Genomic DNA, 24,551 nt, shown 5'->3' on the forward strand with positions numbered 1-24,551 from the left:
AAAGGTACAGAGAAGGGCAACAAAAATTATTAGGGGTTTGGAACAACTTCCAGCTGAGGAGAGATTAAAAAGACTGGACTGTTCATCTTAGAAAAGAGATGACTAAGAGAGGATATGATAGAGGTCTAGAAAATGAATGAAGAGAAAGTTAATAGGAAACTGTTATTTACCCCTTCATGTAACATAATAACCAGGGGTCACCCAATTAAATTAATAGGTAGTAGGTTTAAAACTTACAAAATGAAGTACTTCTTCACATAATGCAGTGACTTCTTTGTTTCGGTCTTCACCGAGAAGTCTGAAGGAATGCCTAACATAGTGAATGCTAATGGGAAGGGGGTAGGTTTAGCAGATAAAATAAAAAAAGAACAAGTTAAAAATCACTTAGAAAAGTTAGATGCCTGCAAGTCACCAGGGCCTGATGAAATGCATCCTAGAATACTCAAGGAGCTAATAGAGGAGGTATCTGAGACTCTAGCTATTATCTTTGGAAAATCATGGGAGACGGGAGAGATTCCAGAAGACTGGAAAAGGGCAAATATAGTGCCCATCTATAAAAAGGGAAATAAAAACAACCCAGGAAACTACAGACCAGTTAGTTTAACTTCTGTGCCAGGGAAGATAATGGAGCAAGTAATTAAGGAAATCATCTGCAAACACTTGGAAGGTGGTAAGGTGATAGGGAACAGCCAGCATGGATTTGTAAAGAACAAATCATGTCAAACCAATCTGATAGCTTTCTTTGATAGGATAACGAGTCTTGTGGATAAGGGAGAAGCTGTGGATGTGGTATACCTAGACTTTAGTAAGGCATTTGATACGGTCTCGCATGATATTCTTATCGACAAACTAGGCAAATACAATTTAGATGGGGCTACTATAAGATGGGTGCATAACTGGCTGGATAACCGTACTCAGAGAGTTGTTATTAATGGTTCCCAATCCTGCTGGAAAGGCATAACGAGTGGGGTTCCGCAGGGGTCTGTTTTGGGACCGGCTCTGTTCAATATCTTCATTAGCGACTTAGATATTGGCATAGAAAGTACGCTTATTAAGTTTGCGGATGATAGCAAACTGGGAGGGATTGCAACTGCTTTGGAGGACAGGGTCATAATTCAAAATGATCTGGACAAATTGGAGAAATGGTCTGAGTTAAACAGGATGAAGTTTAACAAAGACAAATGCAAAGTGCTCCACTTAGGAAGAAAAAATCAGTTTCACACATACAGAATGGGAAGAGACTGTCTAGGAAGGAGTACGGCAGAAAGGGATCTAGGGGTTATAGTGGACCACAAGCTAAATATGAGTCAACAGTGTGATGCTGTTGCCAAAAAAGCAAACATGATTCTGGGATGTATTAACAGGTGTGTTGTGAGCAAGACACGAGAAGTCATTCTTCCGCTCTACTCTGCTCTGGTTAGGCCTCAGCTGGAGTATTGTGTCCAGTTCTGGGCACCGCATTTCAAGAAAGATGTGGAGAAATTGGAAAGGGTCCAGAGAAGAGCAACAAGAATGATTAAAGGTCTTGAGAACATGACCTATGAAGGAAGGCTGAAAGAATTGGGTTTGTTTAGTTTGGAAAAGAGAAGACTGAGAGGGGACATGATAGCACTTTTCAGGTATCTAAAAGGGTGTCATCAGGAGGAGGGAGAAAACTTGTTCACCTTAGCCTCTGAGGATAGAACAAGAAGCAATGGGCTTAAACTGCAGCAAGGGAGGTCTAGGTTGGACATTAGGAAAAAGTTCCTAACTGTCAGGGTGGTTAAACACTGGAATAAATTGCCTAGGGAGGTTGTGGAATCTCCATCTCTGGAGATATTTAAGAGTAGGTTAGATAAATGTCTATCAGGGATGGTCTAGACAGTATTTGGTCCTGCCATGCGGGCAGGGGACTGGACTCGATGACCTCTCGAGGTCCCTTCCAGTCCTAGAATCTATGAATCTATGAATCTATGAATCTATGAACAACTCTTTGCCAGGCCAAAAGTATAACTGGGTTCAAAAAAGAATTAGATAATCTCATGGAGGCTAGGTCCATCAATGACTATTAGCCAAGATGGTCAGGGGTGGAACCCTATGCTGTGGATGTCCCTAAACGTCTGAGTGCCAGAAACTGGGACTGGATGACGGGATGGATCAATCAAAAATTGTCCTGTTCTGTTCATTTACTCTGAAGTATCTGGCACTGGACACTGTCAGAAGACAGGATTCTGGACTAGATGGACCATTGGTCTGACCCAATGTGGCCATTCTTATGTAATATTGGAAAAATTGGCCCGAAATCAACAACATGAAATTCAATAAAGACAAGTGCAAAGTACTACAATTGGGAAGGAAAAATCAAATGCACAAATACAAAATGGAGAATAACTGGCTAGGTAGTAGTACTGCAGATCTGGGAATTCAAGTATATCACAAATTGAATATGAACCAACAACGTGATGTATTTGTGAAAAAAAGATAATATTCTGGAGTGCACTCAGGGGAGTGCCATTTAAGACATGGGAGGCAACTGTTCCACTCTACTTGTCTCTGGTGAGGCCTCTGCCAGAGTAGTGTATCGGTTTAGGAAAGATGTGAACAAACTAGAGAAAGTCTAGAAGAGAGCAACAAAAATGATAAAAAGTTTAGAAAACCTGAGGAAAGGTTAAAAGAACTGGGCATGTTGGTCTTGAAAATTGAAGACTAAGCGGGGACCTGGCTAACAGTCTTCAAATATGCTAAGGAGTGTTACAAAGAGGATGGTGATCGGTTGTTCTCCATATCCACAGAAGACAGGACAAGAAATAATCAGGGTAATCTGCAGCAAGGGAGGTTTAGGTTAGATATTAGGAAAAACTGTCTAAATATTAGGATAGTTAAGTACTGGAATGTGTTACCAAGGAAGGTTGTGGAATTCCCATTATTGGAGGTTTTTAAGAACTGGTTAGACAAACACCTATCAGAGATGGCCTAGGTATACTTGACCCTGCCTCAGTGCAGGGGGCTGGAACTGATGATCTCTCAAGATCCCTTCCAGCCCTATATTTCTAGGATTCTATGAATATCAGCTCTCAAATGTAAGAATTAGTGCTCACTCAATTGTTGAAGAAAAACTGCTTTAGATAAAACCAAACAAGTAAACAGAAGCCAGAATCCCCTTTGACTCCACAACCTGGCAGTAGTTCGCTCTTGCTGAACACTGTTGGAAGCCAGGAACTATTCTCATTAGCTAAATTACCAAGATATATGCCAATAGCAAGCAATCAAATACAAATTAAGCACCATATTATGCTAGTTAACCCCTGTGAGACAAGGACAAAGATTAACAGTTAGTTAATGAAAAAAATCACTCTTTTTCCTTGCCATTCCTTTACAAGCTTATGGTTTCCCATCAATCAATAACAGCTTCTGTTCACTCATTAGCTATCTAATCCCCTTTAGCTTCTCAAGGGCATTACAGAAAGAACCGCTCAACCCAGCCATGTTCTCAGAACGTTTCAGGAGGACGTACATATCATTTTATTGTTCAATGGCATGCTCAGAAGCTTTGTAGGAACCTCTCAACACATATGTACAAAAATGCCCTGACCAAAAGTGGGAAGCCCCAAAATGAATGGCACAGTTTGCGCAGTAGTGAAGGGATACTAAAATGATGTGTAATTAATTTCTTCCACATACACTATATATCATTGGTGCTGTTCAGATTAGATCAAGAAGAGGAATATTTGCAAAGCACTAAGCACACACTTAACGTTAAGCATGTGGGTAGCCCCCTTGAAGTCGATGACATAGGAAAGTGATAGGCAATTTTACCTAAGGTCATGATCCAGTAAAGCATGAGGTTAACTGTAAACACTTTAATCAATTATTTCAGTGGGAGTGTGCATGTGCTTAAAGTATTTGCAGAAGTGCTTTGTTGGACTGGAGTCAATTGAGTGATTGCAAATATTCATGGGTGACAGAAAACATCTCCTTCCATATGCTCATATTTATCTTCATCTGAACTTCTCAGCTGTCTGGGGAATAAACTGATGGATCATCTTTGATTTTTTTAAAATAACCACATCACTTTCCCTAATATTATGTACAATCAATATTGGTTAAAAAAACTCACTTTGCTAATGCCTTCATCTGTCCATTGAAAGGAACAACTGTTCTGATAGCAGTCAAAATTTCTTCCGCCACAGCTCCTGCTCTAGCATAAACAGTCAGCTCTTTTGTAGTGAACGATGCCAGGAACTGGAAAATTCAGAGGGTGGGGGGAGGGGAAAGTATTTTATTGCAATCTATTTAAGTGGTGTAAATTATGTACAGATACAAAGGATGATCAAGCACTTAGGGAAGAGCCTAGAATTTAGGAGACCTGGGTTCAAGTCCCCACTCCAACAGTTTTCCCGGGCAACTTCGGGTAAGTAACTTCTTTCCGTGTTTCACTTCTTCATGTGTAACATGGGAATCCCCTATCTTGCATGGTGTTGTGAGGCTAAATACAATGAAGATTGTGGGGCACTCAAAAACTATAGTAATGGAGGCCATGTAAATAACTTAGCTATCTTAATTATAGGTCACAATCCTGTTTCTTCCTCCACCATTTTCAGTGCTTGGGTGGGGGAAAGAAAACAAAATACAACCTATAAATGGAAACACTTTATCAATTTTTCTGTGCATTACAAGCAATATCTACTAATGTGAGCACAGTTGATGAATGCTGATCATCCTCTTCCCATGTGGTGAGTGGTGGTGACTGGAAGCAGTCCAGGCCTCCATGGCATGCCAATGCCTGCCTGCTGATGCTCAGTGTAGACAGAGCTCTGCAAATTTTGGGGCAGGAGCCAGTGGAGTAGGAGAAGGGCTGCTCTCCATGCTCTCCAAATTTTGGGGTCATGTTGCTTTGGGGTTCACTCCCTCTCACTCTGTTTTTAGAAGTAGAATTCTTATTTGTTTTCCCCCAGCACTTACGATTGATCCAACTGCTGCTGCTGCAGCAAGGAGAGGGATAACTGACAAAATCACCAAAGTCAGTTTCCACCCGTAGACGAATCCTATAACAATCGCTGTCAGAAACGTGGCAAAGAATTGTACAAATATACAGAACTTGTCTCCGATGCCTTCCTGGATGGTGTTAATGTCACTGTTAATTAAAAAAAGAGATTTGTTAACTTTGATGAATGCCTCCTCCTCACAAATTTTTCTGTTTTGCTGGAGAAAAGCTTGTCAGAAGTTTAACTGTTCAAATCATTGGGCAGTAGGAATTTTGGACATGGGTACTGAACAGCTCTTTGTGGGGCTAGGAACTAGCAGATCACAACTCATTTTCTGTGATGTAACCTCTAGATAGACTTCTGCCATTGCTACCCCTGCTCATTCACACGTGTCCCAATTCATTTATGCAATATCCAAAAGGAATAATCCATACAAAAACAAAAATTCACCCCCCAAAACCTTTACAGTACTTTTTCCTCCAAGTTCCCCTATGTATTCTATCTTCTTCAATTTTGTTATTAGATTTTAAGATCTTTGAGGCCAGGAATATCTCCATTTTGCATCCTATACAGTGATAAGCACAGTGTTAGTAAATTATTATTTGGAAAACCATTGTATGTCACACTAATTTTCTCTTGCTAGTTACATATGTGGGAGCTAGGATTGATGAAATTCAAGCCTCTCTCATTCCCTTCAGGATTCACATCTTCCAAAACTGGGCATATCCCTCCCTGCAAAAATAAAATCGGGAGAATCTCTTCATACCCTGATCATACCTTCCTCTGAATCCCTGCACAAGGAACCTGATCCAAAGATTCCTAATGATTTTAATTGGTTTTGGATCAGGTTCAAAATGATAACACAGTGCCTGTAATTATGAGTGCAGTTTCATTTCATACAATGTCAGGGTTTTCACTGTTCATCTACAGTAGTTTGCAAAATAGCTCATAGACACTACAAAGCCAATGTCAGAGGAGTAAGATATTGCATTTCACAGCATAGACCCTCGCAATGGAATGTCACTGAAACTCTGAAAATGAAGTGCAAAATGATAACGAATTCCTCCCTCAGACAGCAGTAATATGTTGAGTCTTAGTTAAAAAGGTTTCCTGGACATTCCCTGTAGCTAATTCTATCAAGGTAAACATCAGACTTCTCTTTGGCTCATGTTCCCGGTGCACAGATAAATAGAGCCTTCTCACTCCGTCAGTCGGGTGTTCAACGTTCCAATCTGGCTGGTATCAAACCAAGCCATCTCCTGGTGAAGTATTGAAAAAAAAAACTTTTGTCGGATTCTTGCTGTCTGTCTTGCAGCTGAGGTCAAAAATGTCCAGACTTGGATCGTGCTCAGTATCACTACAGCAAAGCCAATACCTGCATAGTAGTAGGCAAACCTGTGGTAAAACAGTAAAAGTCCATAAGGTCAATTGCATCTTGCAAGATAAGTTGGACACATCAGGTCACGTTCAACCCTGCTGAAGCCAATGGGATGTAATTGAGGGCCAAATTTGGCTTACAGTCTAATGGACAAAAAATATATAGAAACTACACTGTGCTATTCTTATGAAAATAATTGCAGAGGTTCTTACCTGGTCATTTCAGCTTCTATATCCAAACCTGGAATTGCTGGACAAGTAGAGCTACTATTCATCACAACTGAAAGATTAATTGTAAGAAAGAAAAATATTCAGTTTTATTAGAACAGGCATAAAACAAATCATGGCGGTTTTAGGCCATAATCTTATGGGTGTTTTGTAGGACACTACACTCCCTGTAACAGCTCTGTAGCTTTATAACTTTCATGGTGGCCATCATCCTTCCAGTGGAGGATCAAACAGGGCAAACTTCTGAGTCAGCTCAGAGGGTTACTGTAGAGTGATGTCACGGATTTAGCTCACTACGTCAAAGGGCACTGGTCAGATCATAGCTTCATCTGATCTGACCGTCTGATTCCAACAGTGGCCAATATCTGATTTTTCAGAAGTTGATAACTCCCCCTTCTACCTCACACAAGGCAAAATTCATCCATACAGACACCACAAGTCTGACTTTTATGCACCACTTAGGTTCCACCCAAGCCTCAAAACTGGGCCCAAGTTGGGTCCAAGTGGTGGCTCAGCCTTTTGCTGGCTGTCTGCAAAAAGGTAAATTTCACTAATAATGCACCTAACCAAAGGTGCAAAACTGTTCAGACCAGGGAGAAATGGGAGACCCCTTCCAGGTGTCAGCACATATATTTTAGGGTAAGTTATGATTGCCCTTATCAGAAGCTTAGCTCTTATAAAGGCAAAGTAGTATTAATGGTCCTATTTGGTTGTTTTAAAAATCCAATCACATAACTTGATTTGGTGACCTCCTGGGACAGTGCATTCCATGGATTAACTATACGCTATAGAAAGTAGTAAATTGTTTTACAGTTACCAAATGTACTGCTCTGTAATTTATCAAGTGTCTATATTGCTACTGTACTATACAGCAAGGTAAAAAGGAAGGACTGCTCAGAATTTGGGGAAGGGATAGCTCAGTGGTTAAACCCAGGGTGGTAAATTCACTCCTTGAGGGGACAAGGATCTGGGGCAAAATCAGTACTTGGTCCTGCTAGTGAAGGCAGGGGCTGGACTCGATAACCTTTCAGGGTCCCTTCCAGTTCTATGAGATAGGTATATCTCCATATATTATATTATTTAATTCACTATGCTCTTCATGGCTTTTAACACCACAGCAGCACCCCATCCTGAACCTCTGCCAATCCAGTAAATAAGAGACCCTAACAAATATTTTCAGAAGTTGAACAAACTTTGTTTACCTGAAGACATATTTACTGCTTGGCCAGTCGTCACAAATCTGTTTGTCATCTCTCCAAAGACAACGATTAAAAGTGGCAGCCCTGTTCCATTTGCAACAGCTGCAATCAAACCTATTATCATCAAAATGATATCCAGCCAATCGGCATACCCAAACTACATGAATATAAAGAAAAAGGTATTAATTGAAGGCTGAAAAATTCACATAATTGTGACAATATCCTACTAAGACACATAGAATAGGATTTGTTTTTACATAGCACCATTCATGATTTGGGTATCCCAAAACACATTATGAAGCAATGAATTAGAGAATGTGAAGGCAAACACAACATTTCGGATGCACTTTGAAAAAGCTTACACACAGTTTTAGGCCAGTTTTTATTGAGGGAGTTAGGACATGTTGGCAGAATGGCAGGATGAATCCCCTAATCTGCAGAAAAAAGAATCTATCTTACATTTTTCACAAAGTGATAACATCACCTGTGCAACTCACTGCCTCTCTGTGTGCATTCTACTACATCACACATTTACTCAGTGCATTTAAAATGTAAACAAGAAAAGGTAGTTGACAAACATTTGGCTGCTGCCTACCAATAGAAACGGGTATGTAGCAGTTATCACATTTAAGAAAAACACAGCACTTGTTTCCCTGGATAATTCATGAGACATTATGCATGAATGGTAAAATTATCTCCAGTTGAGAGAGCCAGGGCAAGGCCCTACCTACCGCACATGCTTCACTTCAGTCCTTAACATGGGTGAATTTCACTCCGTCATGGTGCTAGTGCTGAAACATCGTCAAGCACTGGCAGTTAGCTGTGGGGGGAACTTTGCACAACAGGCCATATTTTTAAAGCGGGAAGCCTGAGATCAACACACAAAAATGGCTGTGCCCAATACTAAGTTTTGCACAGACCTCTTTCTTCTCTTTCGAAATGCAGTATTGTGGTTGCACATTAGTCTGTCACCATAACGTACAACAGGCAAAGAAAAGGAACAATGAGAAATATAAATCAAACCAATAAACTATGCACTAACCAATTTCAAAATGCCAACCATCTTTTCCTTTGACTTCTCATTTTTCTTTCTAAAGAGATTAATGCAAAACTAATCAAGGCCCTTTCTTGAAAGGCAGGGCAAGAAATTTAACAGAGTATTAAGATCAAGGAACCCCTACTTTTTCTTGTTCTGTAACTGGTCATTTTGCTCAGGTTTTTCATCATGTTGGAAAGTAGGATTGCCATAGCCATTCCTTGCAGATTCTGTGGAGGGGAAAGTAGGTTTTGCTTTCACAAATAGGAAGGTCTTTTAAGTCAGCTTCTTATGAAGCACATTAAATCCCTTTCTGAATTATCGGAGCACCAAAAGAGTTGATTTTTTTAAAGCAGGAAAACTACATTTTTCTCATGCTCTTGAAACAGCTCAATCACTTTCAATTTTTTCCTCCCCAAAAATCACATCCAAGCTGAGAACAAACAAACTAATTTTAAGGGAAGTCATTAAAGACTAACTTGGGCCTCAGTCTTGCAAAAACTGAGGGTATGCCTAAGTGTATGTCTACACTAGAAGTGCTACAGTGGCACAGCTGCAGCTATGCTCTCTGTAGCATATACACTTACTGCAATGATGGAAGGGATTAGTGAATCCACCTGCTAGGTTGATGGAAGAGTTCTTCTGTCAACCTAATGGTGTCTACACTGGGGCTTAGGTCGGCTTATCTATGTCTCACAAGGGCATGAATTTTTCACACCTTTGAGAAATGTAGCTAGGTGGACCTAACTTTTAGGTGTAGACCAGGCCTTTGTCTTTGCAAGATTGGGGCCTTAGAGTGGAACAGGCATCTTATTATTTGTTGGTATTTCAGTAGTACCTAAAGGCCTCAACCCTACTGTGCTTTTAGAACACCTTTGTAGAGTCTTACAGGACACTATTATGTTTGTTTTGATTATATAACTAATCAAATGCAGTTAACTGGCTCCTGACTCACATAGTGGAGTATTTGCATGCTTAGGCCCCATTGCTGATGCATGTAAATAACTTTAGGCATATGAGAGGCCACACTGAAATTCAATGGGACTACTCGTGTGCATAAATGCTCGCAGGATGGGAGCCTTTAGTTATTGTTAAGCTAGAGTGCCACACCAGGGTCACTTAAGTTGGTAGAAAGGCCACACGGAGCTACGCCCAGCCAGTGCTGTGATTAAGTTACAAGAGAATACATGTATTCAGTGATGACTACGAATATTTTCTGAATGCTGTTTCCTCCACATAGATCCCCAAGAAGGGTCCATACACGCTGGGTAAAGACACCACAGAAGAAAGCTTAATAACCAAAGTAGCATGATTTGTTGAGGACGATGGGAGGGCTGATCAGTTTATCCATAGAAATCCCTCATGGCTACCAGACAAGATTCAAAATGTGGCTTAGTTTCGTGGCAATGGAGTACATCCTTCCAACAACGAGCCTAACATTCAAAAGAAGAAACAACTAACTGAAAAACTTACTAGGATCAAGTGGTTCCTTTTCTGTGTAATTTATGAAATCATCCTTCATTGTGTTATTCTGTTGTATGGTTATTAGACTTGCAGAAGTAAATCACTTTGGGTAAAATCTGCATACACAAGGAAACAGCACAACCTTTCAGAGACAATAGCCATTCAAAGAGTTCACATTAAGATATGTTTATGTTTCTTTATTAATTATTTGTTTCCTTTCAACAACTTTTCCTAGAGAAGAAAAAATATTTATCATTACATACTACTTTTACATCAGGGTAGATTACTTTTCTAAAGAACTATGTTCTTTTTTAAAAATTAGGACAACAATGTGGCCTGCTTCCTGGGGGTACCCAGGGCTGTGGCCACCTGCCCTTAGCATGAGAAAGACTTGTCTGTGCCTGATGGGGGTCAGCTCCCAAACTCTAGTGGCCACAGGCAACACAAACACTCCCCTCTAGGCCTAGGCAGGCCCTGCTGTCTCTTTACAGGTTAGCGATAGGCACATTGCAACCCCTGAGCTCTCCGAGCATCTCCCTGAGTGTGAAGCCCCTGCTCCACTGCAAACTCACAGTATTTACAGATTTGCTCTTTGGAAAGGAACAGTACACCCCAGCTTACCAGTTCCAGATCAGATCACCTCTTTGCTTAACACACGACACTTAGATACGTTTATAGTGAAAACGAGCAAAAGTTTATTTAACAAAGTAGAGATGTAACTCCCCTTTCAGTGCTGGCTTAGTACCTGAATGTAGTGCAAACAGGAGAGGGATACCTCACAGCTTTTGGACAGTTCCAAAGTTTCGGTCACCCTGGGCTCATTTCACTGTGCTGCTGGTAGGTGCCTGCCTCCCCCTCCTGGTATGCTAAAGGATCAAGCTACTTGGTGGTGCTTCCAGTGAGACAAGGGATAACCACACTAATGCTGTGGCTACAGCACTTGAACTCACAAATAATTCAAACTCACACAAGCAAACGCATTAAAAACAATAACTATAAACTTTATGTAAGGACTTGACCAAAGAGAAATAGACAATCAGTGAAAATATTAAATGATTAAAATTATTTGAGATCAATAATGCTTTGTAATTACTAAAGGCTCTGCCGAGAGGCATGCTAGGTCATGTGATCACACACTCTTTCAATGTTCCTAAACAAAAGTGTCTCTTCCCACACCCACTCCAAGTTCTGTCTGTTCCCCATGTCTCAGTTGGTGCATGTGGAGACATGTTGCAGGCCTGTAAGGAGATGCTGATAGAAACACAATTTATTATACTGGGAATTGGCAGTGCAGGTCTTGATGATCCAGGTAGATGAAAATCCTTCCGCAGATGCAATGTGCCTTCATGGTGCAAAATTACAACCCAACTGCCCATATAACTCTAAGGGCTTGGCTACACTTGCGAGTTAGAGCGCATTAAAGCAGCCACGGGTGCTCTAGCTCACTACCTGTCCACACTGGCAAGGCACGTAGAGCGCTCCTGGTACTCCACCTCGGCGAGTGGAATAACGTTTGATGCGCCCCCGCTGGAGCACTGCGGCACCAGTGTGAACGGGGTGTTGCATTACTATGCTCTGATCGGCCTCCGGGAATTTTCCATAATCCCCTTAAGTCAAGTGGCCACTCTTGTCATTGTTTTGGAATCACTGCAGGAATGCGGATATGCCCTTTCAAAGCTCCGTTTCTGACAGCCGGCATGCTTATCTGCTCCGAGACAAAGAAACCATTACTGTGGAATGCTGCGTGCGAGAGAGAGGGGGAGGAAAGGGGGTCTGCTGCTCTCTGAACTTACAAGACAGCATGCTGACATGCTCTCAGCCCCCCAAAAACCCACTCTCTCTCCCCCCACATACATACAACACACTCCCTGTCACACTCCACCCCCCCCCCCAATTTGAAAAGCACGTTTTCAAATTGACCCATAATGGACCGCTCCCAATGCTGCTGCAAATGCCGCAAATGTGGCCACGCCAATGTGCTTGAAGCTGTCAGTGTGGACAGAATGCAGCGCTTTCCCTACTGTGGTCTCCGAAGGCTGGTTTAACTCAAAGCGCTCTACATTTGCAAGTGTAGCCATGACATAATACAGGATACCCCCTCAGGTTCCATTTCTGGCTGAGTGGTCAGGAGGCTGATTCAGGCAAGCAGGTCCTGCCTAGGGATCACTGGAAATGGACTAACCACCCACTCCCTTCTGACAGTGCTGACAGTCGTTAAAGCTTGGAACCCATGGGTTCTAAAATCCCGGATCTGGTGTGGGCTGGCTGCAGGGCAGGCAGGCTGGAAGCAGTAAATGGCAGGAGAGACAGGCTATCTCCTAAGGTTGCTGGCAGGTGGCGACATGAGGATTGTCCCCTCCTGGGGCTTTTCTGCAGGCTGGATTTACAAGTTAGGCCAGTTGCTGGGCCTGGAAGTGCTGTGCTGGCAGACTGCAGGCAGCCCTGCTCTCCCCTCTGCTTCCCAACTGGTCTCTCCCACATGGTGGGAAAAGCTGAGCTATTCATAGACTTCCTCCTGCTTTCCCAGGGCTCCAGGGCTCCCAGGGTGATTTAAAGGGCCAGAAGCTCCCGGCTGTCCACCGCTACTGCCCTGGGCCCTTTAAATCAACGCCCGTGCCCCGCTGTCGGAGCCCTGGGGTAGCGGCAGTGGGGCTCTGGCAGTGATTTAAAGGGCCAGGGGCTGCCGGCCGCAGCGGAGCCCTGGGCCCTTTAAATCACCGACGGAGCCCCGGGGGATCCCAGCTGCTGCCGCTACCCCAGGGCTCGAGGCTCTGGCGGAGATTTAAAGGGCCCGGGGCTCTGTTGCGGTAGCAGTGGCAGTGGCGGCGGATGTAGTGTATTAAAGTGCTCTCCATAGTAGTGTGCTACTTACGGTGTACTGAGCATGCTCAGTACATCTGCTGAAGCCACTGCCCTTCACCCTGCCCTTATTAGCCGTAAGATTCTGCGGTTTGCTTTTGACAGGTTAAAAAGTGGCAAAGGCTCTTTGGAGGAGGGGGGCGGCCAGGGTGTGAGAAGGGGGTGGAAATTTACTGGTCGGGGGGTCAAGCAGCTGGATGCAGCATTAGGAAAGGGGCTAAAGGGAAAATCAGGGCTGGGGGGAGGATCAGGAGTTAAGCTCGGGGTGAGGTGCTGGCAGAGGGTGACAGAGGGCAAAACCCGGCACAGGCAGGGGCACAGGGGTAACAGTTACCCCAGTGGCATTGAGACACCCGTGTTTGCAAAAATGGTCGGGGGAAATGGGCTTTTTTATTTCCTCTCTCACAGACAGCACCTCTCAGCATCGGCTTCCCAGGGCTGGGTTCTTAAAGGCACAGGCATCCCAATGCCTAGTCAATGCAACTCCTCTTTGTCTGATCTAACCTACTGAGGCTATGTCTACACTACAAAGTTCAAAGCGCTGCTGCGGGTGCCAGTGCTCCCGGTAATCTGCTCGATGAGGGGATTAGCTCCGAGCACTGGGAACCGAGCCTGTCCACACTAGCGCTTTAAAGCACTCAAACTTGCTGTGATGTGGGGGGGGGTGATTTTTCACACCCCTGAGCCAGCAAGTTAGAGCACTTTAACTTGCCAGTGTAGTATCAGATTGCATAGAGCAGTGTTTCCCAAACTTGGGACGCCGCTTGTGAAGGTAAAGCCCCTGGAGCAAACCGCAGCCAGTGAGAGCCACGATCGGCCGAACCTGCGGATGGGGCAGGTAAACAAACCGGCTCGGCCCGCCAGGGGTTTTCCCTACACAAGTGGCGTCCCAAGTTTGGTAAACACTGGTATAGAGTCTCCTAGCAGTTGTCTTATCTGTTGCTGGGATTCCCTGAATTCCCTGAATTTTTAAATGTAATTTTTTCTTCTCATTTTAGAGCTGACTGAATTTCTGGTCTAGTGTCAAAAGTTTGTGTTGAGTCAATCCACCAATGGGGATTGCATTTTTGCAACTGTTATTTTGCCTCTCAGTCTAGCCCTTAGTGTTTTTCCGCATGCCACTGTGTACAACTTGATTCTCAAATATTCAATAAAGGCAGTATATTATCTCCTATAACGTCTTTCTCCCTGGAAAAAAATCTATTGTAATTACTGCCATCGTGGGTCACACCAATAGTCCGCCTAATCTAGTATCCTGTCTTGTGACAGTGGCCAATGCCAGGTGCTAATTTGGGAATGATCAGACGAGGCAATGACTCAGTGAACCATCCCATTGTCCGCTCCCAGCATGAGTTATACACCCTCGAGTCAAGAAATTTTAATAAAGAAATGATTTTTTTTATGTGCTTCTTTGTTCTTGAGCCTGTAGGGTGCAGTAAGGCCAGTTCCAATGCCTTGAACCTAAACACCTGAATGAATCTTAGTCTACCCTCAGACAGTTCCTGTTACCTCTCCCAAACATTTAATATACCTAAGGCCATATCTACATTTTAAATGTGGGTTAACTCAACTGATGTCAGCATAGAGTCACTACGTCACTTGTGTGCATGCCTCCTGGACTCCTTGTCTCAGCAGTCAGGGTACTCACCAGAAGCACTTGTATACAGTCAGAGTGAGGTGCACCATGAATAGATATCCCACTGTATTTTGGGAAGCTTTCTTTTGGCAGTGTATGCTGGATACCAGACAGGTGAGACAGGGGTGGTTGTGGCCATGGGATCCAACTTCTTATGATGCATTGTTAACCATCCACTAATTTTATATGTATCCCATACATAAATGTATACATAATGTTTACACCTTTTTTTCTAAACCCACTAAGCTGCCTGGCCCTCCTCACTGTCTGCCATCTCACACAGAATCATGGAACTTGCATGGCTCTGCACTATTGTCATGAGCGTTTGCACCCAAAGGTGCATGCTCCTTTACTGTTTGCAGATCAGCAAACATACATGTGGGATGTGACATTATACTCTACATTCTTTATGAAAATATGCTTATGATATGGATATGACATAGCTAATATATACTTTATGCAAGATGGCTGATGTGGGATATCATTGCAAAACTGAAGACCTATTGACAGTGTTTATCCAACCTGTATGCATGTAACATTTGTATCTGAGGATAGAAATATTTACCATGTCTCTGTATTTCAAATGTGTCTCTGTATTTCAAATGAAGTAAAAATCTTAAGTGAATCAGCATGTTCCATAGAATCTCTATGGATAGTAATTTCATGCTCTAAGAAGAATATAACATGAGGGATCTATTATCAACCACCTGACCAGGACAGTGATAGTGACGATGAAATGCTGAGGGAGATTAGAGAGGCGATCAAAATTAAGAACTCAATAATAATGGGGGATTTCAATTATTCCCATATTGACTGGGAACATGTCACCTCAGGACGAAATGCAGAAACAACATTTCTCGATACTTTAAAGGACTGCTTCTTGGAGCAGGTGGTACAGGAACAAACAAGGGGAGAGGCAATTCTCGATTTAGTCCTGAGTGGAGCGCAGGATATGGTCCAAGACGTAACTATAACAGGACCGCGTGGAAATAGTGACCATAATATCATAACTTTTAACATTCCTGTGGTGGGAAGAACACCACAACAGCCCACCACTGTGGCATTTAATTTCAGAAAGGGGAACTATGCAAAAATGAGGGAGTTAGTTAAACAGAAATTAAAAGGTACAGTGACTAGAGTGAAATCCCTGCAAGCTGCATGGACACTTTTCAAAAGACACCATAACAGAGGCCCAACTGAAATGTATACCCCAAATTAAAAAACACGGTAAAAGAACTAAAAAAGAGCCACCGTGGCTTAACAACCATGTAAAAGAAGCAGTGAGAGATAAAAAAGCAACTTTTAAAAAGTGGAAGTCAATTCTAGTGAGGTAAATAGAAAGGAGCATAAACACTGCCAAATTAAGTGTAAAAATGTAATAAGAAAAGCCAAAAAGAAGTTTGAAGAACAGCTAGCCAAAAACTCAAAAGGTAATAACAAAATGTCTTAAGTACATCAGAAGCAGGAAGACTGCTAAACAACCAATGGGGCCCCTGGACGATTGAGATACAAAAGGAGCACTTAAAGATGATAAAGTAATGGCGGAGAAACTAAATGTATTCTTTGCTTCAGTCTTCACAGCTGAGGATGTTAGGCAGATTCCCAAACCTGAGCCAGCTTTTGTAGGTGACAAATCTGAGGAATTGTCACAGACTGAGGTGTCACTAGAGGTGGTTTTGGAATTAATTGATAAACTTAACAATAACAAGTCACTAGGACCAGATGGCATTGACCCAAGAGTTCTGAAAGAACTCAAATGTGAAATTGCAGAACTACTAACTATGGTTTGTAACCTGTCCTTTAAATCAGCTTCTGTACCCAATGACTGGAAGATAGCTAATGTAACGCCAATATTTAAAAAGAGGTGATCCTGGCAATTACAGACCGGTAAGTCTAACATCAGTACCGGGCAAATTAGTTGAAACAATCGTAAAGAATAAAATTGTCAGACACATAGAAGAACATAAATTGTTGGGAAAAAGTCAACATGGTTTCTGTAAAGGAAAATTGTGTCTTACTAATCTATTAGAGTTCTTTGAAGTGGTCAACAAACATGTGGACAAGGGGGATCCAGTGGACATAGTGTACTTAGATTTCCAGAAAGCCTTTGACAAGGTCCCTCACCAAAGGCTCTTACGTAAATTAAGTTGTCATGGGATAAGAGGGAAGATCCTTTCAAGGATTGAGAACTGGTTAAAAGACAGGGAACAAAGGGTAGGGATAAATGGTAAATTTTCAGAATGGAGAGGGATAACTAGTGGTGTTCCCCAAGGGTCAGTCCTAGGACCAATCCTATTAAATTTATTCATAAATGATCTGGAGAAAGGGGTAAAAAGTGAGGTGGCAAAGTTTGCAGATGATACTAAACTGCTCAAGATAGTTAAGACCAAAGGAAACTGTGAAGAACTTCAAAAAGATCTCACAAAACTAAGTGATTGGGCAACAAAATGGCAAATGAAATTTAATGTGGATAAAAGTAAAGTAATGCACATTGGGAAAAATAATCCCAACTATACATACAATATGATGGGGGCCAATTTAGCTACAACTAATCAGGAAAAAGATCTTGGAGCCATCGTGGATAGTTCTCTGAAGACGGCCATGCGTGTGCAGCGGCAGTCAAAAAAGCAAACAGGATGTTAGGAATCATTAAAAAGGGGATAAAGAATAAGACGGAGAATATCTTATTGCCCTTGTATAAATCCATGGTACGCCACATCTTGAATACTGCGTACAGATGTGGTCTCCTCATCACAAAAAAGATATACTGGCATTAGAAAAGGTTCAGAGAAGGGCAACTGAAATAATTAGGGGTTTGGAATGGATCCCATATGAGGAGAGATTAAAGAGGATAGGACTTTTCAGCTTGGAAAAGAGGAGACTAAGGGGGAGTATGATAGAAGTATATAAAATCATGAGTGATGTGGAGAAAGTGAATAAGGAAAAGTTATTTACTTGTTCCCATAATATAAGAACGAGGGGCCACCAAATGAAATTAATGGGCAGCAGGTTTAAAACAAATAAAAGGAAGTTCTTCTTCACACAGTGCACAGTCAACTTGTGGAACTCCTTGCCTGAGGAGGTTGTGAAGGCTAGGACTATAACAGGGTTTAAAAGAGAACTGGATAAATTCATGGAGGTTAAGTCCATTAATGGCTATTAGCCAGGATGGATAAGGAATGGTGTCCCTAGCCTCTGTTTGTCAGAGGGTGGTGATGGACGTCACGAGAGATATCACTTGATCATTACCTGTTAGGTTCACTCCCTCTGGGGCACCTGGCATTGACCACTGTCGGAAGACAGATTACTGGGCTGGATGGACCTTTGGTCTGACCCAGTATGGCCATTCTTATGTTCTTATGCTCTGTTAGAGGAGGCCAGACAATGTTAGTGGCTTATTGAAGGAATGCACAAACACATAAAGATTACCCCAGGAACTGTGTGCAATAGGAACCTCTGAATGATAGTGCTATACAAAGGCCATCAGATGTAGCTAACTGCTAGGCCTGGTCTACACTAACCCCCAAATTCGAACTAAGGTACGCAACTTCAGCTACGTGAATAACGTAGCTGAAGTCGACATACCTTAGTTCGAACTTACCGCGGTTCAGACGCGGTCCACACGCGGCAGGCAGGCTCCCCGTTGACTCCGCGGTACTCCTCTCGCCGAGCTGGAGTACCGCAGTCGACGGCGAGCGCTTCCGGGATCGATTTATCGCGTCCAGACCAGACGCGATAAATCGAACCCGGAACTTCGATTGCCAGCCGTCGAACTACCGCGATAGTGTAGACCTGGCCCTACAGACAGCAGTCTCACATACCTACGGTGTGAGAAACTGCTATCTGTAGGAATTAGCTTCATCAGATTGCAGTGTTACAGGTCTCCCATGACCTTCTAATAAACAAACGATGGAAATGCAACCTAGATGGAGCTAAAATAAGATGGGTGCAAAACTAGTTGGAAAACAGTTCCGACAGTAGTTATCAGTGATTCACAGGCTGAAAGGGCTGAGTCAGGCTGAAAGGGCATAGCAAATGGATCTCTCTAAGGATCAGTTCTGGATAAGTTTCTATTCAAAATCTGAATCAGTGATTGAGATAATGGCATAGAGAGTACAATTATTAAGTTTGTGAATGATAACAAGCTGCACACATACTAAATGGGAAATGACTTCCTAGGAAGGACGACTGCAGAAAGAGGTCTGGGGGTCACAGTGGACCACAAGCTGGATATCAGTACTGTGGAAAGGGATCTATTCCAAAAAACAGAACATCACTCTGGGATATCCACTCTACTCTGCGCTGATTAGGTCTCAACTGTAGTAAAAATTGGAGAGAGTCCAGAGAAGGGGGAAAAAAATAAGGTCTAGAAAACCTGACCTATGAGGGAAGTAGCATCTTTTTACAAAAGCTGTTTCTTACAATCTAAAAGTATAAATAACTGCTACAGATAGCACATTTCTACACTTAGCAATTTCACATATACTACAGTGCAAGAAACTGCTACCTGTAGGCATCTGCTACATCAGGTATCAGTTTACTACAATAGCAGTTTCTTATAATCCATTACCTATCGGTAACTGCTACCAGTAACACAGTCCTACCCAGAACAGTTTCATACACTACACCTGTCTGGTCCCGGACAGGATCGGACCCGCTTACTTTCACCTCCGCCCCCCGCAGTGGCCACGATCCCTTTGCTTTCAGTCCCAGCGGCCAGGGCTCCCTTGGTGCGTGTCACTCCGAGCTGCCATTGGCCATGAAGCGCGCAGCCCCCAGAGACGCGGCCCCGATCCTGCCGGGGAAGGTGCCCTGCTGCCCGCGTGCGGCGGCCGGGGAGCGCCGCTGAGCCCCCGTGGGAGGAGAGCGAGTAGCGCGGAGGGGCTGGGCGAGGGGTTTGCTCGGACACGCCGCTGGCGCCAGAGCGGCTGGAGCTTCCCCATCGCTCAGCCCTGGGCCGACCCCAGGCGGCCTCCTGCCCGGGGCGGGGTGTGTGACTGTGGAGGCAGCTAGGTAAAGCCTGTCTCGGGGGATGGGAGAGATTCCTCAGCAGGAGACTGTCCCCGTCCCAGCGGTTCTGAGCCTCACCTGCCCGCTGCTCCCTGCGCTGCTCCCAGAGCGGGTGTGACTGCGGAGTGCCCACACCTGCCTTCACTCCCTAACCAAGGCAGAGTCCCCGGGGTGGTGTGTCCCAGACGCTACTCTTCCTAAACCTCAGTGCCCGCTTTACCCTGCCCCTTATAAACAGCAGGCTGCTTCCCGCCGCCCAGTTTTCAGCTACCTTGTTTCCCTTCCTCCACGTACCGAAGGATCAGGTTTCAAGGTAATGCTCTGGGGCCCCCTTTCCACATCTCCTATCAGTGATTCCTTCCCCACAGTTACCCCCGCCCAAAAGAAGAAAACCATTTCTGGTGAAGACATGCCGCTGTGTGGACCAGAAATGGGTAAAAGGACTAAAGCCTCCAATTGTGGTTCTTTCCTGCTTAAATGAGTTTAAATGTCTCCTAAAAAGTTCAGAGAGTTGATTCAGAAAAACACCCCAAAGCTCAGATTCTTCACCACACTTGTAGGGACGTCTATCAGTTACTAAGGGAAAACTTATGCAGACCTTACAGTACCCTGTGGCTCCCCACCCCTTTCCACTGTGCAAAAACAAAATCCCATAATTATCTTCCCCTCCATCTGGGTGCTGATATCATCCTCATCATGCTGGAATCTGAGTGCCCAAGGTTTTTGGAAAGTCAGGGAAACCAGTGGTAGTTTTGCCTGATTAAGGTGTTCAGGCATGGGCACTTGGTGATTATTCCTCTTTTCATTCCCCCCCACAAGGTTCAGGGTAAAATGATATAATTCCCTTTGAAATAAAAGGCAACGTTTCCCATCGCTTTCTTCACCCCCGCCCCCCCACCCCACCATTACCTTTTACTTTCCAGCTGGACTTCAATGTTGCTCAAAACCCTACACCTCAAGTCTGTTTATTTCTAGGGCCCCACGCTCTCATTACCATTACATTATTTTTTTAAGCTAGGCATTGTACAAAACACATTGTGACAGGGACTGACTCTTCCTAAGAGTTTATTAACTCCTTGGCTTCCATAGCTCAGAAGTCTGTGTCTGTAGATTAGCAGGGGGGAAAGGTGAGAAGCACAAATACATGATTGTCCCAAGCCCCAAACTGTGTTATTCCCAATGGAGTCAATGGAATTTTTGTCATTTCAGTGGGAACAGGAACAACTCCTGCATCCGCACTAGGAGCGTTTTGCCGGTGTAATATACTGGGATAGTTTTACTGGCAAAGGCTTTTCAAGAGTAGACCTGGCCATCGGTTTAGCTGTGCTCATGGTTGAACTCAGATACCATAGCAATGAATGCCATATAAGAATATAAGCAGAATTAAATAGGGAAGTCTTGACCAAAAGTTTGAAGCTGCTAAGCACCCACAACTCTTATTTGAAATCTCGAGGAGTTGTTGGGTGCTTGGCACATCAGAAAATCAGGCCATTTTACTATTACAGTAGAACCTTGATTTTATGACCACCAATCTGACGAACAACCAGTTACAGGATCATTTCCTCCTCCTCCCCCCCACCCCCCGACTGGGGGGAGGAAGTAGAAAATCACAGCATGAATGTGATCTGATGAAGAACAAGTTGACATCCCTTCACATTTTGAGGCCTTCTTCAGTGTGTTGGAAAATGTTTTGCTGTGGTTTGAAGGACAAGAAGAAAGTGATGCAGTGCACCATGCTGCAACTCACACTGTACCTACTGTCAGTTCGAGATATTCAATTTTATGAACTTTTCAATGTTATGAACTCCTCAGTCCCCAATTAGTTTGTCAAACAGAGGTTCTGCTCTTTTTGTGTGTAGAAGCCCCAGCCAAGACTGGAGCCACATTGTGCTAAGCATTGTAAATACACGTTATTCAGCATTATCAAAATGCTTTTCCCCCCAAAATAAAATGTTGTCAAGGTTGACACAGTCCCACAGAAAGTTTAGATTTTGATGAAATGGCATTTTATGATGGGAAAATGTTCTATCTGAAAATTTTTGACCAGCTGTTATGTTAATAAGCAACTTTAAAAAGTAAAAACCAGGGAAGCAAAGGGAAAGTGAGAGGAGGAGAAAGGGAAGAGTTGGCAAATAATTCCTGCAGTAACCCAGTGAGATATAAGGGCCCCACTACTTATCACTTGGTAGAAGACCAGGGAAAGTCAAAGCAAATTGCATTATTTTTTTAAACCTCCTTTATAAATAAAAGATGACCACAATTATTTAAAAGGTGAACAGAACTGATAGTAGTGGACTGAAATAAATGCGATGGTAACTAGAAGGGACATAAGCTTATAAATAAAGCTTCAGTATTTAACTGTTGTGGAAGAAAAACTTTATTTTTAGGTTGGAAGCAATAAAATTAGAGACAGCTTTATTTAGGACATGCAATTGTAAGGGAAGAACGTAGCTGACAGAGAGCATTTTTGTTTTAGTTTTTTTAAAGTACAAGCAATATTACACAAGCATTTATATAGTTTAGTGGCATGTATTAATTAAAAACATTTGTAGTTTGTTTATTTTATGTTTTGCTTATTTTTGTATTTTGTATTTTTGTTTTTAAATATTGCTGTTTTAAGGCTGGGTTACATTGATTATTTTGCTGTTTTTATTTTCTTTTGATGTGAGCTTTGCTTTTATAGGTTCTGCGATATTAGGCTAAGACTTAGCTTAATATTTGCTTTGTTTTTTATACTTAAATGGCAATTTAAACCCCCCCCCCATTTTTTTGCTTTTACACTCCCCTTTTGTGCTTTTTTTAGCATAGCTAAACATTTTTAAATTTTTAATTGCATTAAGCTTTGTATTTTTGTTTTTAGCTTAGGAGGATTAGAATTAGCCTTATAAGTTTTAACTGGATATAACAATAATGCATGATTAGTATGAACATGAAAGGCATTTTTGTTATTACATTTATTACAACAACAACAACATATTTTTAGACTAAATAAAAGCAATACACCCATTAATGTTTTTATTGTAATAATATGCTGGGGTTGTTTTACTGCCTTAGTTATATAGCACATTACATTATAATTAGTACATAAAGTAAACACTTTATAGGCTGTATGAAAAACATGTTTTTTTATTTAATATATATTTTGAAGCACATGGATTTGACCCTGCAAGTTAGAAATTTTTTGAACCTTTGGTAGGAGTAAGCGCAAATTTTGAAATTGGTTAGATATTAAAGTGGTTCAATTAAAAGAATTTGATACCTAAGGTTTGATTGTAGGACTTGTTTGCAGGCCAATAAATAATGTGATTTTTTGCGGTTATGGTGAAATTTTTTAGATATTATGGTGAACTATTTAATTTTACATGCATTTTTTTTATGGGCTTGGCAGGATTTGGTATGTGGGAGCCTACGCCTCTCCTATTGGCCCCTATGTTTGGAAGGAGCACTGCGAGTACTTGTACATTTATTTTGAAAATTTTAAGTATGTTTTTATGGCCACAAATTAGATGGCATTTTTGAAGCACTAGTAAGGGCAGTGGGCCACGCTTGCTGCTTGAGATTATTTTGAACGGCCATTAGTTGGTCATTTAGGAAATTTTGAATTTTTGAACATGCTAGATTTTATTGCAATTTTTTTTTGCCTTAGTGATTTTTAATATTATTTTTGTTAACAGCTTTTGGGTTATTAAACTAAGGGCAGAAATAACATGTAATTTACCAACTGTTGCTTGCACTTGGGTTAGCTGTCCTTTAGTAATAAGACCAGTGGCTTTTTTTAGTTGCTTTAATTTTTTATTATGTTGTTGGCCCTTAAGAATATTTCAAATTGCTGTACACTATTTGCACCATTTTATAAGTGTTTAGCTAAGCTTCTTTTTTTTTTTTAAGAGGAGACCTGGGCTTTTTGCTGTGCTAGCCAAATAGCAGCCCCTTTGAGCGATTTAGATACATGAAAGTGATTTGAAAGCTGGATAGGGACAGGGTAAATTTTACAATTTTTAATGTGGCATTAAGTATTGTTATTTGATATTTTAGTATATTTTTGGGGGGATAGCATTATATTATATTTATTGTTTAAATATTTTTAGGTACTTTTGAGAGGCATTAACATTAATAGCATAGGAAGGGGTATTTTGTAATATGATACAGGTTAAATTATTAGTTACTGGGATTATTTTAGTACATGTAAAATTTTTAGTAGCAGAACATGCTCTGAGTATGAGTTTGATTATTTATTAATTGGGTAACCAAAACAATAAGGACTTTTTTTATATACTATACACTTTTTGTTTGGCCATTCTATTAACCCCATTATAAAACTTTAATTTTAAATTTTTGAAGCTTATTTGTAGTGATGTTATATATTTTTATTTGTTTTGATTAGTTTTTTTTATTTAATTGTTTGCTTATATGGGATATTTTGAACTTTAAAAATAATTTTTGTAAACAATATTTAAATAAATTACTAAAGTGTGAAGGCTTTGGCCATTGGGTTTTATTAGATATATGCCATTGATTGTATTTGGATGTATTACAGGGGTAATAGTGTAATGGAGGAGATGGCGGGAGTAGTGGCAACAAGGTGCCTTTGGTATTTGTTATTTAAAATTTAATTAGGGAGGGCAATACATGCAGAAGGTACTTATTTAAAAACACAGGGCGCAGCCTGTAGAATAAACCCCAACATTTAATTAATACCACATTCCTAAGCATGGGTTTTACAAGGTTTTTTTTTGCCAGTGTATAATTTTTTGTATTTTTTTTTTTTAGGGTTAGTT

The 24,551-nt window shown here is 41.9% G+C and overlaps 1 protein-coding gene across 1 annotated transcript in view; it reads right to left on the minus strand.

Moving 5' to 3' along the window:
• Nucleotides 1–24,551, minus strand: part of LOC135873823 (ATP-dependent translocase ABCB1-like) — an 81,290-nt gene that overhangs the window by 51,687 nt on the left and 5,052 nt on the right. The window contains exons 2-6 of the mRNA XM_065398437.1: nt 7,772–7,925; nt 6,555–6,621; nt 6,168–6,359; nt 4,942–5,113; nt 4,097–4,221 (exon numbers count right to left, since the gene is read on the minus strand). Coding sequence (XP_065254509.1) covers nt 4,097–4,221; nt 4,942–5,113; nt 6,168–6,359; nt 6,555–6,621; nt 7,772–7,925 — 710 coding nt within the window. The remainder of the gene's footprint in view (nt 1–4,096; nt 4,222–4,941; nt 5,114–6,167; nt 6,360–6,554; nt 6,622–7,771; nt 7,926–24,551) is intronic.

The sequence above is a fragment of the Emys orbicularis genome, chromosome 2 (genome assembly GCF_028017835.1).
Source record: "Emys orbicularis isolate rEmyOrb1 chromosome 2, rEmyOrb1.hap1, whole genome shotgun sequence".
Taxonomy (NCBI): domain Eukaryota; kingdom Metazoa; phylum Chordata; order Testudines; family Emydidae; genus Emys; species Emys orbicularis.